This window comes from Pleurodeles waltl, chromosome 12 (genome assembly GCF_031143425.1).
Source record: "Pleurodeles waltl isolate 20211129_DDA chromosome 12, aPleWal1.hap1.20221129, whole genome shotgun sequence".
In the NCBI taxonomy this organism is placed as follows: Eukaryota; Metazoa; Chordata; class Amphibia; order Caudata; family Salamandridae; genus Pleurodeles; species Pleurodeles waltl.
In genome coordinates this window covers 40,298,529-40,314,236 of record NC_090451.1, presented here as the reverse complement: position 1 = coordinate 40,314,236, position 15,708 = coordinate 40,298,529, and the positions used below count along the sequence as shown (strand labels likewise).

Sequence of the window (15,708 nt, the reverse complement as noted above, 5' to 3'; positions counted from 1 at the left end):
ATGTGGTTGCAGGAGTTGGTCAGCAATAGGATAAAGACGGTCAGCAATGCAGCCCTGGAGTCTGTGAAGAGTTCCTGGAGGATGAAGTTGACGTCCCATGCCGGATGGATGATTACAGTTAACCAGTGGTGTGGAAAAGCCACCAACAAGCCTTGGCAAAGGCGGAAGTCATGGTGAAGCAAAAGTGGAGCTGCCAGGGGACGAGCAAGGTCCAGGAGGACTCAAACCATGAGGGAAGTCATGGGAAGAACTGCAGCAAGGCAGAGACCCCAAGGAACAAAAGGCAGCCCCCGCAGGAGACCCACTGGAAGAGGAACAAGGAGTCGCAGAGGAGCTCCCGCAGCACAACTGGAGAAGGGTCCCATGCCACAGGAGAAGCACACAGAGGGCAGTGCGTCGCAGGAAGGAGTGCTGGGGGGTGGGACTACACGGAGCCTGAAGATTCTTTAGAGGAGATGCCAAGAAGACTTGGTAGCTGCAAGAGACACAGTGCACTGGGGTACAGTCCTGCATGGAAAGGCAAAGGCTTACCTCCACTAAAGTTGGACAGCTGGCAGAGAGGACCAAGAGGACTACTACAGACCACCACCCATGATCCAGGATCCACCAAGCTCAGGATGAGATTAGATCCACACAGCAGGTCGTTGTTGCAGTTGGAGATTCCCTTTCTTCTCATGCAGACTGAAGACCAGCCGCCCTCAGAGGATGCACAGCCAGGGAAATGTTGCAGTAGCTAGAAGGAGCTGTGGAAACACTGTTGCAAGCAGAGTCTTCGTCGTGGATACAGATTGTTGGGTCCTGGAGGTTCCAGTCACAGTTCCAGTGGATAGAAGTCAAAGTAGAGGTTGCAGAGGAGTCATGCTGGAATCTTGGAAGCCTAATCTGAAGACCCACCCCAGAGGAAGACCCTAAGTATCACCGAAAGGGGGACTGGTCACCTAGCCAGGAGACCACTTATCAGGAGTGGGCCCTGACGTCACATGCCTGACCTGGCCACTCAGATGCTCCCAGAGGCCCCTGCCCACCTTGGATTCAAGATGGCAGAACCCAGGGCCCCTCTGGAGTATCTCTGGGCACCACCCCTGGGGTGGTGATAGACAGGGGAGTGCTTCACTCCCCTTTCCATAGTCCAGTTTCGCACCAGAGCAGGGACTTGGGGGTCCTTGAACCGGTGTGGACTGGTTTATGCATGGAGGGCACCAAATGTGCTCTTTAAAGCATACCAGTGGCTTAAGGAGGCTACCACTCCCAAGCCATGTAACACCTATTTCCAAAGGAAGAGCGTGTTACCCCTGCCTCTCTCCCAAAGGAAATCCTTTGTTCTACCTTCCTGGGCTTGAGCTCATCAAGCTGCAGGAGGGCAAAACCTGTCTGAGAGGTGGCAGCAGCTTGGGCTGCCTAGAAAACCCCGGAAGGCTGGTAGGAGCAATGCTGGGGTCTTCTGAGGAGCCTCCAGAGTGCATGTAATTATACTTCCAATACTAGCAACAGTATTGGGGTATGATTCTGACATGTTTGATACCAAACATGCCCAGGTTCGGAGTTACCATTAGGTAGTGACCTATGTCCAGTACATGTGTAAAATGGCATCCGCACTCACAAAGTCCATGAAAATGGAGCTGGAGCTCGTGGGGGAACCTCTACTCATGAAGGGGTGCCCACACACACAGGTATTTGCACCCTGCCCTCTGGGCTAGGAGGGCCTACCATAGGGATGACTTGCAGGGACCTGTAGTGAAAAGGGGTGAATGCACCCTTTCACGCACACTGCACAGGCACACCTGCAGATACACTTTGCATGGGCTCCCCATGGGTGGCATAATACATGCTGCAGCCTATGGGGATCCCCTGGTACCCCAGTGCCCTGGTATTAGGGACTTACATGGGGCCACCAGTATGAAATGTGGGGTGTATGTGGTTCAAGTAACCAAGTTTAAAGTGAAAGAGCATAATCACTGGGGTCCTGGTTAGCATGATCCCAGTGAACACAGTCAAACAGGCAGAAAATGGTGGTAACCATGTCAAGAAAGAGGGTACTTTCCTACAACACCCCACCCCCTAACGAAGGACAATAAGGCTAACCTTGTCCAGATAAGTCTTCATTATCAAAGTGGAAATATCTGGAGAGTCCATCTGCATTGGAGTGTTTACTCCCAGGTCTATGTTCAAATGTATAGTGCATTTGCTGTAGGGATATGGACCACCCCCTTAACAGTTTGGGATTTTCACCTTTTGTCTTCTTAAGCCAAAGAAGGGGCTTGTGGTCTGTCTGAATAAGGAAGTGAATGCCAAACAACTATGGTCTCAGCTTCCTCAAGGCCAAGACCACAGCAAAGACCTCCCATTCCACGGATGACCAACGCTTTTCTCTGGGGGTCAACCTTCTGTTCGTAAAAGCTACAGGTTGGGCCTGGCCCTCTGTGTTAAGCTGTAATAACTCTGCCACACACCCTACCTCAGAAGCACCTGTCTGAACTACGAACTGCTTGCAATAGTCAGGGCTTTTTAAAATAGGTGCAAAGCACATGGCCTGTTTAAGATCCTCAAAAGCTTTTTGACAGCTTCTTGGGCATTCTCTTTGAGGTGAGATCATTAAGAGGGGCTACAGAAGAGCCATAGTTCTTAATGAGCCTCCTGTAGTATCCGGTGAGGCCTAAGAAGGCTCTCACCTGAGTCAGAGTACTGGTGGGAGTTCAAATCCCAAATAGTTTCTATTTTCCCCTGCTGTGGTTGAATCTGGCCTCCACCTGCCAGGTGGCCCAGAAATACAACCTTCCCCTGCTCTATCTGGCAGTTAGAGGCCTTGATAGTGAGACCTGGTTTTTGCAGAGCCTCCAAAACATTTCACAGGCAGACCAGTTTAGCATTCAGATAAGCTACACTATAGGCTTCCAATCCTTGGAGGACTGTGTTCACCAGCCTCTGAACTGTGGCAGGTGCATTTTTCAGACCAAAGGACAATACTGTAAAGTGAAAACCCCCTTCAATGGTTGAAAATGCTGTGCTGGGTTTGGCATCATTTGATAACTTGTTCTGCAAATATCCAGCAGTCAGATCTAATGTGCTCCGATACTAGGCAGATGCCGGTGTATCTATTAGCTCATCTGCCCTAGGGATAGGATGAGCATCTATCTTTGTGACAGTGTTGAGCCCTCTAGTCAACACAAAACCTCATTCCCTTTTTCTATTCTGAGTGAGGTTTTGAGACCAGCACCACTGGGCTAGCCCAGAGGCTGAGTGCTCAATTACTCCTAGGTGAAGCATCCTTTGCACTTCTGCTTTGATGCAGTCTCTAACATGGTCAGGTTGTCTATAGATTTTACTTTCGATGGGCAAACTGTCCTCTGTATCAAGAGTGTTCACACCATGTGGTTTGTCCAGTTGTTAAAGAGAAGAGTTCTGAGAACTGTCCTAGGAGGTTCCTGCAGTCTTCTTTGAGACTCAAAAAGCCAGTCGGTAAGGACTACGCCATCAACTGAGCCATCAGCTGCAGTGTTGGAGAAGAGGTCAGGGAGAGTGTCACTCTTCTTCCTGCCCCTCATCAGTGGCCATGAGCAGGGTCATGTCAGCCCTATCGTAGGAGGGATTCAGGCGGTTCCCATGAAGCACCATGGTGGGGCTTTAGGGAGTGCCAAGGTCTACCAAGTAGGTGACCTCACCCTTTTTTCCACTACTGTGTAGGGACCATTCCACTTGTCCTGGAGTGACCTACGAGCCACATGCTCCAGGACCCACACATTCTATTCTGACTGGTAAAGTCAGAACAACCTTCTGGTTATGCCACTGCTTCTGTAGTTCCTCACTGCCCAAAAAGTTTTTAGTGGCCTTTTTCATGTACTCAGCCATCCTTGATCTGAGGCCAAGTACATAGTCCACTATGTCCTGTTTAGGAGGCTTGAGAGGTTGTTCCCAGCCCTCCCTAGCAAGAGGACCCCGAACAGAGTGCAGAAACAGAAGTTCAAAGGGGCTGTAGCCCACTCCCTTCTGAGGGTCCTCCCTGTAGGCAAAAAGGAGAGTCCCATGATCATGCCTTTGAGAGTTTTGTTAAATCTTTCTACCAAACCATTGGTTTGAGGGTGGTAAGGGGTTGTGAACTTAGAAGTTACCCACACTCCTTCCACATGGCTTTGAGCTATGCAGACATGACGTTTATACCTCTGCCTGATATCACCTCTTCAAGAAAGCCCACTCTGGAGAAAGTTTCCAGGAGGGCCTTTGTCACTGTAGACTCTGTAGTGGTCCATAGAGGAATAGCTTCTGGGTATGTGGTGGCACAGTCCACCACCACCAGAATAAATATGTTCCTAGAGGCTGTGGGTGGGTCCAGGGGGCCAACAATATCCACCCGAACCCTCTCAAAGGGAACCCCAACCACTGGAAGTGGAATTAAGGGGGGGCTCTGGGGTGCCACCTGTCTTGGCACTGGCTTGACAGGTGACACAGAAGAGACAAAACTCCATAGTGTCTTCGGACATGAGGGACCAGTGAAAGTGAGAAGATAAGTCTGTCCCAAGTCTTACTTTGCTCTAAGTGACCTGCTAGGGGAATAGCATGTGCCAGGGTCAACAAACATTCTCTTTATTGTAGAGGTACTACCAATCTCCTGGTGGCACCAGGCTTGGGTTCCCTTGGCTCTGAATACAAGAGGTAGTCCGCTCAATACACGTTGTGGGTGCTACTGACAGACCCTGCTTATTGAAGGACAGCTTGCTGCCTCAAGCCCTCTAGTGTAGGAAAGGTATTTTGCGCCATACTGAATTTCTCCCTGGCAGGCCCCCTGTACCCAAGAGCTCAGCTGTGTCAGCCCGGAGCTCCTCTGGTGTAGGTTCTGCCAAGGGAGTAGATTCATCCTCCTCCGAGGGGGAATCTTCCCTGGATGTTGGGGGCACCTTTTTACCCTTCCTACCTTTAGGTTTTGCAAGTTCTTGGGCCACTGTTCCAGGCTCCACATTTCCTTGATCTTTCTGCTTGGGCTGTGCTCTAGTCAAGGCAAAGATATGCCCTGTGATGGCCAGTATTGCTGCATGGGCCTCTAACTCCACTTCAGCCCAAGCTGAAGTCTCCAAGTCGTTCCCTAGTAGACACTCCACAGGTAGGACTGTGGACACAACTTTCTTTGGACCAGTAACAGGACCCCCCCCCCCCCCCACCACCACTGAAATCATCAACTGCCATGGGGTGACATACAGTGTTGTTATGAGCATCAGTCACTTGGTACTGGTGACCAAGTAGGTGTTGCTCAGGGGACGACAGTTTTTCAGTCACTATAATGACTCAGGCACCTGTGTCCCTGCAGGCCTCTGCCTGAACACCATTTATTAAGGTCTGCTGCCTGTACCTATCCATGTTAAGGGGACATGAGGTAAGGGTGGCAAGATCAATGGCCCCCATCAGAGACGAATACAGCCTCTGTTGTCTCCCTAACTAAACCAGCCCCTGTATATTTCCTAAAGTGAACCCAGCTACACCATTGGACTGAATATTGTTAGTAGTCCCAACACTACAGCTATTGCTAGGGGCGCTAGAAGTAGAAGTGGGGTTTGTACTGGTAGTTGGCTTGGTGCCTTTCTTAGGGCAGGAGCCGTCTCCTGGACTACGTCCTTTGTTTTTGCAAACAGCACCAAGGATTTTTAAAGTTGGATGAAGAGGAAAAGGTTTTAGACCCAACCCCAGGAGAGTGTTGTGGGTCTGATGAAGACTGCTTACTTTTGTTTTTGTCCCCACCCTTGTCATGAGACTTAACTGCTTCCTTTTTCTTGTTGTCACCCCCGTATGAGTTTTTCTGCTCACCCTAGTTCTGACACATTTGTCTGAAATCTTCCCAATTCATGGGGAGAGGTCCGATCTGACTCTAACAAGTATTGGTACAACAAATCAAATGCACAGTTGTTCAAAATACGCTCTCTCAAAATCAGATTATACAAGCCCTCATAGTCACTGACTTTGCTACCATTTAACCAGCCATCTAAAGCCTTAAAGGAACGGTCTATAAGGTTTACCCAATCTTGGTAGGACTCTTTCCTGGTCTCACTGAACTTAATTCTGTACTGTTCAATGGTGATACCAAATCCATCCAGGAGTTCTGATTTTAAAATTGAGTAGGTGTCAGCATCCTCTTCTCCGACAGTCAGGAGTCTGTCCATGCCCTTGTAAGAGAATGATACGAGATAGCAGCCTAATGTGTCTGGGGGACCCTCTGTACCTTACAGGCCCTCTCCAGAGCAGTGAACCACTTGTAAATGTCATCCCCCACCTTGTAGGGGGAAAACAACCTTCCTCAGATGTCTGAAATCAAAAGAGTTCTCCCCGACTCTAGGTTCCCTGAAACTAAAGTTGCTGCCACCATGGGGTGCTAACCCCAACCTCTCTCCCTCTCCACTGCAAAGGCCTCCTTATCTAGGGCTAGCTTTTGCTGCTGCAGCCTCAGCTTTGCCTCCTCCAGCCTCAGTTGCCCGAGTTCCCTATCTGGGGAATCCTCCCCTGGAGTTGAACAGTGGGTCCCCTCAGATACTGAGGTGATGTGAGAGTGGGCAGCAGAGGATCTGTTCCTACCCTTGGAACCCTCTCAACCAGCCCTCTAGGGACAAAGGTGCTTTGCACTGCTAACAGTGCTCCTTACAGGATTGTATTGTGGGTATGCCTAGAGGTTCTTTGATCCTCCCTTGGTTCTTCCTAACCCACCTCAGTAGCTAAGTTTTCCTTTTCTAGCACTGGAGGGTCAGAGTCTATTTCAACCTCCTCCTCCTCCTCCTCCTCCCCCCCGCTTCCCCTGGCTACCAACATGTTCGTGGAGTAGCAGGCAAAGAAGCAGATTCTTATTGGGATTTCTCCCTGCCTTCAGCTTTCTCTCAGCACATACCTCTAAGTTCTTGGAAGGTCAGGATCTCATAGGGAGAATCCATGGCCCGAGAGGTGTGCCCTGCTGAAGACATGGCAGCTATTAGTCTCCTTACAGAAGTTTGGAGCAAGGGCTATGCCAGACTCCTAGCTTACCCAAACGTATGAGACTAACTCATTGACACCAAGTACAGCGTGTACCCTTAGTCAGTAAGTGGCCTTTCCTGTGGAAAGTACCAAGTGACAGAGTGGTAAGGCAATTGCAAGTGCTTATCCCACCGCTGCACCATCAATGGAGGAAGCTGACCTGGTGTGTGGTAGGTACCTAAGGTACTTACACCTCATACCTGGTCCAGTGTAGTGTAGGCAGTGTCTAGAAGCTAGGCTCTCTAGAGATGTAATCAGAAACAGGGCTAAATAGCAATAGAAAACAGTGCAAATAGCAATAGACAATAGTGACCCTACGGGGAGCCCAAGCCATATACTAAAAAAAAAAAAAATGGAATTCAAATGCAGGACCCCACCTAGGTAAGTTGAGGAACTAGGAAACCCCAAAAGGTAAGTACCACAGTGCCACCCAGCGACCAGGAAGAAAGGAGTAAGTTACTGGATTTTCCCCAAACTACCCAAAAGGAAGAAAAAGAAGACTGCAAGAAACCAGCGGTGTATTCCTGAACAGGAAGACCTGTAGAGGACGGAGACCAAGTTCAGAAGTCACAGAAGAGTCCAGTGGCGGCAGGAACCACTATCCACCCAGCTGTGGTTGCAGGAGTTGGTCGACGGTAGGACAAAGATGGTAAGCAATGCAGCCCTGGAGTCGTGAGGAGTTCCTGGAGGACGCAGTCGGCATCCCAATGCTGGATGGATGATTGCAGTCAAGGGCGTGGAAAAGCCACCAACAAGCCTTAGCAAAGGCAGACGTTGAGGTGAAGCAAAAGTGGAGCTGCCAGGAACAAGCAAGGTCCAGGAGGCGTCAACCCATGTGGGGAGTCCCGGGGGAACCCTCGGCAAGGCAGAGTCAAAAAGGCAGCCACCACAGGAGACCCACTGGAAGATGAACCAGGAGTCGCAGAGAAGCCCCTGCAACACAACTGGAGAAGGGCCCCACAACACAGAAGCACGCAGAGGGCTGGGCGTCACAGGGAGGGGTGCTGGGACTACACAGAGCCTGAAGATCCATTGGAGGAGATGCCAACAAGCCTTGGTAGCTGCAAGAGATGCGAGGTACGGTCCTGCGTGGGATGGCAAAGGCTTACCTCCTCTAAAGGTAGACAGCTGGCAGAGAGGACCAAGAGGACTACTCTGGACCACCACCCATGATGCAGGATCCACGCAGCTCAGGATGAGAGGGGAGCTACACAGCCGGTCGTTGTTGCAGTTGGTGCCTGCAGATGCATGGGAGTGACTTCTTCACTCCAAGGGAGATTCCTACTTCAATTTCGTGCAGACTGAAGACTTGCCGTCCTCAGGGGATGCACAGTGGGGGAAATGTTGCAGGAACTGAAAGGAGCCATGGAAACAATGTTGCAAGCAGAGTCTTTGTTGTGGATGCAGATTATCGGTTCCTGAAGGGTCTAGTCACAGCTCCAGCGGCTAGAAGCTGAAGTAGAGGTTGCAGAGGAGTCCTGCTGGAATCTTGCAAGCAGAATCTGAGGACCCACCCCAGGGGAATACCCTAAATAGCCAGGTGACCACCTATCGGGGATGGGGGGGGGGGTCACCACGTTATCTGCCTGACCTGTCCACTCAGATGCTCCCAGAGGCCCCTGCCCACCTTGAATTCAAGATGGCAGAACCCATGGACCCTCTGGAGAAGCTCTGGGCACCACCTCTGGGGTGGTGATGGACAGGGGAGTGTTCACTCCCCTTTCCATTGTCCAGTTTCACGCTGGAGCAGGGACATGGGGTCCCTGAACCGGTGTAGATTGGTTTATGCACAGAGGGCCCCAAATGTGCCCTTCAAACGATACCAGTGGCTTGGGGAGGCTACCCCTCCCAAGCCATATAACATCTATTTCCAAAGGGAGAGGGTGTTACCCCCCCCCCCACTCCCAAAGGAATTTCTTTGTTCTGCCTTTCTGGGCTTGAGCTGATCAAGCAGCAGGAGGGCAGAAACTTGTCTGAGGGGTAGCAGCAGCTTGCGCTGCCTGGAAAACCCCAGAAGGCTGGTAGGAGCAATGCTGGTGTCCTAAGGAGCCCCCACAGTGTATGGAATCATACTCTCAATACTGGCAACTGTATTGGGGTATGATTTCGACATTTTTGACAACAAACATGCCTAGGTTCGGAGTTACCATTATGTAGCTGGACATAGGTAGTGATCTATGTCCAGTACACATGTAAAATGGCATCCCCTGCACTCACGAAGTCCATGAAAATGGAGCTGGAGTTCATGGGGGGCACTTCTGCTCATGCAGGGGTGCCCACACATACCGGTACTTGCAGCCTGTCCTCTGGGCTAGGAGGGCCTACCATAGGGGTGACTTGCAGTGACCTGTAGTGAAAAGGGTGTATGCACCCTTTCACGCAGGCTGCAATGGCATATACACTTTGCATGGGCTCCTTATGGGTGGCCTAATACATGCTGCAGCCCATGGGGATCCCCTGGTACCCCAATGCCCTGGGTACCATACACTAAGGACTTACATGGGGGCACCAGTATTCCAAATGTGGGGTGTATGAGGTTAAGGTAACACACTAACAACATGCAGAAAATGGGGGCAACCATGGCAAGAAAGAGGGGGCTTTCCTACGTCCATGTAACAGGGTCAGTCCCCAAGGCAGTAACAAGCTAGTTTCAAGGTGGGACATACAAAAAGCATTTACCTACAACATCAAGGGATATTTGAAAAGCAGGTCCAGTTACGAATGAAAATGAAGGGCGTGAGGTGGGCACGGTACAAACCCACAGATAGATAACACAGCAGAAAGCAGCGCTTGACCTAAAAAGGGAAAGCCACCTGAGAAACCAGATTCTTCTAGTCTGATTAGCCTAATAAATCATGACTACAAGCTCCTGACAAACATTTTAGCCGCCAGGATCACCCCTGCAGCCCAAAGGGTGATCCACAGTGATCAGTGCGGCTTTCTTCTAGGTAGATTTATATTAACTAATACTACATTTTTGCTACAGTCTGACTACTTCTCCAAGAACATCATTCAGGCTACAATCACCATGCTCAACACAGAGAAAGCGTTTGATCTAGTTCAGTGGGAGGTGCCGTTCTTGATTTTGAATAGGTTTAACTTTCCCACAAAAATGATACTGGCAATCCGCAATTTGTACTCTAAGGATGAAGCCAAGATTTTAGTCAATGCATGTATAGCTGCGACTTTGCAAATCCAACAGGGTACTCGTCAAGGATGTCCTCTTTCACCAGTACTGTTCGCACGTTTGAGTGAACCTTTTGCAGCCGCTCTTCGTCAAGATATTACCATCCAAGCACCAGTACCTCAAACCCCAAAAGTGAAATTGTTTGCAGACTATATGATTCTTTATCTTTTAGCCAAGGTACAGAATATAGAAAGGGATTTCGAAAAGACCAAGGTTTTCACTGATTTGGGTGGGTATAGGTCCAACCACACCAAGTCGGAGGCTCTTTTGTTTAATAGCACTGAATCTGCCCTCCCATTGGCTATGCAGGCTCATTTTCAGCTTGCATGCCCTATTAGATTTTGGGTATTTATGTGGCATAACTTTTCTGATCTTTATCACCTTAACTACTTGTCCACCATCAATAAAGCCCAAGATTTTCAGCATAAGGGGCAAACCCTTCCACTAACAATTATCAGGTGGGTCGGGCTTATTAAAATGATGATCCTCCCTCTTTTCCAATATTATCATCAGAGTCCCCCAGAAATTATTCAAGGAAACAGATGCACAATGCTCAGTCAGTTTATCTGGACGAATAAAAAACCTCGTAGTCCGCTTAACACACTTTCTTCAGCAGTTGATGAAGAAGGTTTAGCTTTACCCCATTTCAAGAAAAATTATGAGGCCACTTTTTCAGACTCGGCGATAAGGGCTGCTCTATCCTATAAGCTAGACTATAATTTATAACTGAAGCAAATGGTAATGGAAAGCAGCATTCAGGACCCACATTTCCTTAAGATTCAGAGATTTCCACAACGTACCAGGTACAAAATTCCTAATGCAATTTGACTGAGGGCAGTAGAATTTCGTGAGAAATATCAAGTCCCTAGCTTTCAACTTGCAATTTTGGTCTGTGATTAAGAGATGTTGGGTCTTAAGTTGAGCCCTACCAATATTAATGATCGGTCTAAAGTTGAGCCCTACCCATATTAGAGTGGGAAAATTTGGGGGTTTCCGCTTTTTTATTGGTCAAACAAACCAAAACATGGGTCCAACTCAGAGCGGGTGGAGTGTCTATTCCGGATTGTCTTACTTTTTCTTACCTCCAAATCCACCATTTTATGCAGATAGTCAAGACAACGATAGACACGCTAGCTTACACAATTGCTCAGGCTTCTTATGAGAAAAGTTAGATAGGTATGGGCAATTGGTATCAGATCTTGTGCCTGCAGAGTTCTGCAAGAATTATCCTCGTTCTCCGACTAAGGTCAAAACTGCAACAGGGTGCAAGATAGAACCACAATTGTGGAGGCATTGTAATATTCTTTTCTCACAAAGCAATAAGGTGTGAAAACTGCCAAAAAATATATTTTCTCAGTGGATGCCTGAATAAAGAAAGCATTTCCAGCAGCCTCTGGTCAATGGACGGGCAGCAGGTGTAACCAGGAGGATTGCCTAAATCTATATTTTAAGTGCCCAAAGTTAGTAGAATATTGGGAGAAAACATTTCTATGGATTAGTTCTAAAGTTCATGTTTCCCTTGTTCCAGACTCCTTAGGATCACTTTAAGGCATCTCCAGCTGTATAAGTTTATTTATCCGTTCCAAACAAACGTTTTTTGTTTTTTTTAAATCGCCTTCCTAGTTGCCAAATCATCAATACTACAGGTGTGGAAGTCACTGCTACCTCCATCCTACAAGCTTTGGGAGCTTAAAATTAACAGTACATTGTAAGCAGTTGTATGCCCGACAAGTCTGTGCAATTCAGGGGTTTTAGGGAATTTGGGGAGAAAGCTGCGATTTAACCCTACAATGAGGGGTTATAGTATTATACTCTGGGGGGGGAGGGAATATTGATGTACAAATTGGGTCTACGTATATCTTGTCAAATTTTCCCCCCAACTACGAATGCTGTGCCATTGTCGCTCCTGAATTACTTTGTATTATAATCTGTTCTTAAATTCGAACCTTTCTTTTTCGGTCGAGCACTCTGACGTGTTATAATCTATTTGTGGGCGTTTAACTACGCTCACCGCACGACCATCACTATCACTCGTTCATGGGCTTGCCTTTCAAAAATCCTTTGTTATAATTGGTAAATGCTTTACGTTTGTACCTCCTTGGGGTGGATTTGTTACCGCCTTGGCCATCAACCTTGCTACATGGATAATTGTATGTTTGCCGATACAATTGACTGCAAGCAAACTTTTCTCTTTTTGTGTCTCTCCTTCGCAGTCACACTCATGGCGGCCATGGCACTTTGAATTGACTTGCTTATGTCAACTGTTTTACTTTATATTTTCAATTTATGTGGCAAGAGAAGTCCAATTAGGAATTTATAACACAAATAGTTTTTACTTGAGCAAAAGTGAGACCCATTGTATTACACTGCTTGTTTAGAATTGATGATTGGCATTATGTACCAGCAAAAATTGATTAAATAAAGGTATATTAAAAAAAACATTCCTGAAACAACCTGTTCACCCCAGACTCCTTCACTGGTGTCAATGACAGGTTCAGAAGAGGTAGTTACTGCACTAGTCAGGAGTGTGAAAATAAGTTACTTACCTGTAACTGTAGTTCTCCAGTATTGGTATCTTTCATAGATTCACATGCTTGAATCATTCCCCGTCGTCGAAGTGGGAGTCCCACGGTACATAGAAAGCAATAAATAGAGAAAACCCTTTTTTTTTTTTTTTCCATTGAAGTCAATAGGAAAAAACATATTCAATTGTAGAACTATCAGCCTCTTTAGAAAGAGCCCAAACTTCAGCCAATCAGGCGCGACCACCCTCTTAGAACCCTCAGCACAGAGGCTCAGTCTGTCAGATTTCTCCGCACTAGTGTACACAGGAAAAAATTCCAGAAGGTGAGACTCTCTGGGGAGGAGGGTGGGTCGCATGTGAATCTATGAAAGATACCAATACTGGAGAACTACAGTTACAGGTAAGTAACTTATTTTCTTCTCCAGTATTAGGGTATCTTTCATAGATTCACATGCTTGAATCAGAATAGTCAGTAGTAAATGGATAAATTATTATTTTCTTGTAGTATCAACAGAACGCATAAACATATTGCATGTTGACTGAATGTATATAAGCGATTAAATCTGCAAATTAAGAGCTAACCATTCCTAAGTACATGTAGTATTCATCCATTATATACAAATCTATATATAAACATTTATACATATACATATATATTCCATGTAGCAAAGAAAAATATGAGAACCTCTAACTGCATATAAGAAGGATATACTCTAAATTACATATGAAATGAGACACAGAGGACGGAGGGTAAGGCTTATAGGCTCACCTTATGTGAACAAATTGCGCAAAACCGCTTGTCCTACCGCAGCATCCACCTTGTCCGTAGCTTCCAGGCAGTAATGCTGGGTGAAAGTATGAGGACGTGTCCATGTCGCTGCCTTGCAGATTTGGTCCAAAGGAATTCCAGCGAACAGAGCTGTGGAAGTGGAAACTGCTCTAGTGGAGTGCGCCCGGACCTTAGATGATAATGGCTTTCCCGCCAACTGGTGGGTCAACTGAATGGCAGCAGAAATCCAACGCGCTATAGTTTGTTTAGTAACTGCGCTACCACGATTGACCTTTCCAAAGCTGATAAACAACTGTTCAGATTTACGGAAAGCAGCTGTTCTATCTATATAGAACTTTAAACAGCGCTTAATGTCTAACGAATGCAGAGCTCGTTCAGCTGCCGTTTGAGGATTTGGAAAAAATGTTCGCAGAACTACTGGTTCGTTTAAGTGAAAAGATGATGGAACTTTAGGTATAAACCTTGGATTTGTTCTTAACATGACCACCTCCGGCTTGAATTGAAGGAAAGGTGGAGAAATTGTAAATGCCTGGATATCACTGACTCTTCTTGCCGATGTCAAGGCTAAAAGAAGGGCCGTTTTAAAAGAAACGAACTTCAAATCCACTCTATGAATAGGCTCGGACGGATGTTTCATTAATTGGGAGAGCACAATGTTCAGATGCCATTGTGGTGCAGGACGGTGAATTGGTGGATATTTTCTGAACAAACCTTTAAGAAATTGTTTGATTATTCTGGCAGACCATAGTGAAGGTGACTGAGGGGTCCGTCTGTAACGAGATATGGCAGCCAAATGCACTTTAATCGGTGAATGCGAAAGACCGGATTTGGCCAAATGTAGTAAATATGGCAAAATCTGTTCAGGGGATGATGACAGAGGATGGATGCTGGAAGCAGCGCACCACAAACAAAACCTCTTCCACTTGAATTTGTATGTGCGATTTGTAGACTGGGCTCTGGCACAGGCAAGTATCTCTCTGCACTCCGGAGGAATATTCAAACCATCAAATTCATAGAATTCAGGAGCCAGGCTGATAAACGAAGAGATGTCGGGTTGGGATGACGAACCTGACCATGGCTCATTGTTAGCAGATCCGGAATTGCCTTCAGCCGAATGTGAGGTTGTTCCGATAGCAATAGACGTTCTGTGAACCAGAACTGGCGTGGCCATCTCGGAGCGATTAGAAGAATCCTGCATCGTTCCCTCTTCATCTTTAGCAGAAGTCTCGGGATGAGTGGAAGCGGGGGAAAAGCGTATGCATAAATCCCTGACCATCTGATCAAAAACACATTCCCTCTCGAACCCCTCTGCGGATGCCAGCTTGCGAAGTGTCGGCATTTCTTGTTGTCCTTGGTCGCGAATAGATCTATGGTGGGCTTGCCCCAAAGGTGAAAGATTGTCGAGAACCGACTGATTGATTTCCCACTCATGGCAGCTGGTTCGATTCCTGCTCAAGGCATCTGCCCAGATGTTGGTGATCCCTGGGAGATGTTCTGCTCGGATGGTGATTCCATGCTGAGTTACCCAATGCCACAGCTCCTGTGCCTCCAGGGATAATGCTCGAGATCATGTGCCTCCTTGTTTGTTGATATAGTGCATGACCGTGGTGTTGTCTGTCCTTATCAACACTGAAGAGTCTTTGATGTTCATGAGGAAGGATTTGAGTGCCAAAAACACCGCTCTGAGCTCTAATACGTTTATGTGGAGAGTTGATTCTTGCATAGACCATTTTCCCCTCACGGAAAGATCCTGTAAATGAGCACCCCATCCCTCCAGGGATGCGTCCGTTGTTACTATGTGCATGGTCCTGTCTTTCAGAAATGACAGCCCGTCTGAGACTAGGGGAGTTTCTTTCCACCACGTGAAAGCCTGTTTTGCTGCAGGGGTGATTTGTACTAGCTCGTCGAAAGAGCCTTCTGTCTGTTTCCACTGGTTGTCTAGTTGTTGTTGAAGAGTCCTCATGTGGAGGCGACAGTTCCTTATCAATGGAATGCATGACGATAGTATCCCTAGAAAAGACTTGTAAGTCTGTACTGAAACGGACCTTCTTTTGCTGAGCCGAGCTGCTAAGTTTCGAAGTCTCTGTCTTCTGTCCTGTGAAGGAAAGGCTTTTGCTTGTAAAGTGTCCAAGATGGCTCCTAGAAACGTGATGTTCTGAGTGGGCTCTGTGTGAGACTTGGGGTAGTTGACCGACAAACCCAAAGCTCCGAAAAGGGAGAGAG

At 47.4% G+C, this 15,708-nt stretch overlaps 1 protein-coding gene across 1 annotated transcript in view; it reads right to left on the bottom strand.

Moving 5' to 3' along the window:
- Nucleotides 1–15,708, bottom strand: part of LOC138267038 (uncharacterized) — a 252,245-nt gene that overhangs the window by 182,047 nt on the left and 54,490 nt on the right. The window contains exons 13-15 of the mRNA XM_069215886.1: nucleotides 13,502–14,049; nucleotides 5,791–6,146; nucleotides 4,784–4,980 (exon numbers count right to left, since the gene is read on the bottom strand). Coding sequence (XP_069071987.1) covers nucleotides 4,784–4,980; nucleotides 5,791–6,146; nucleotides 13,502–14,049 — 1,101 coding nt within the window. The remainder of the gene's footprint in view (nucleotides 1–4,783; nucleotides 4,981–5,790; nucleotides 6,147–13,501; nucleotides 14,050–15,708) is intronic.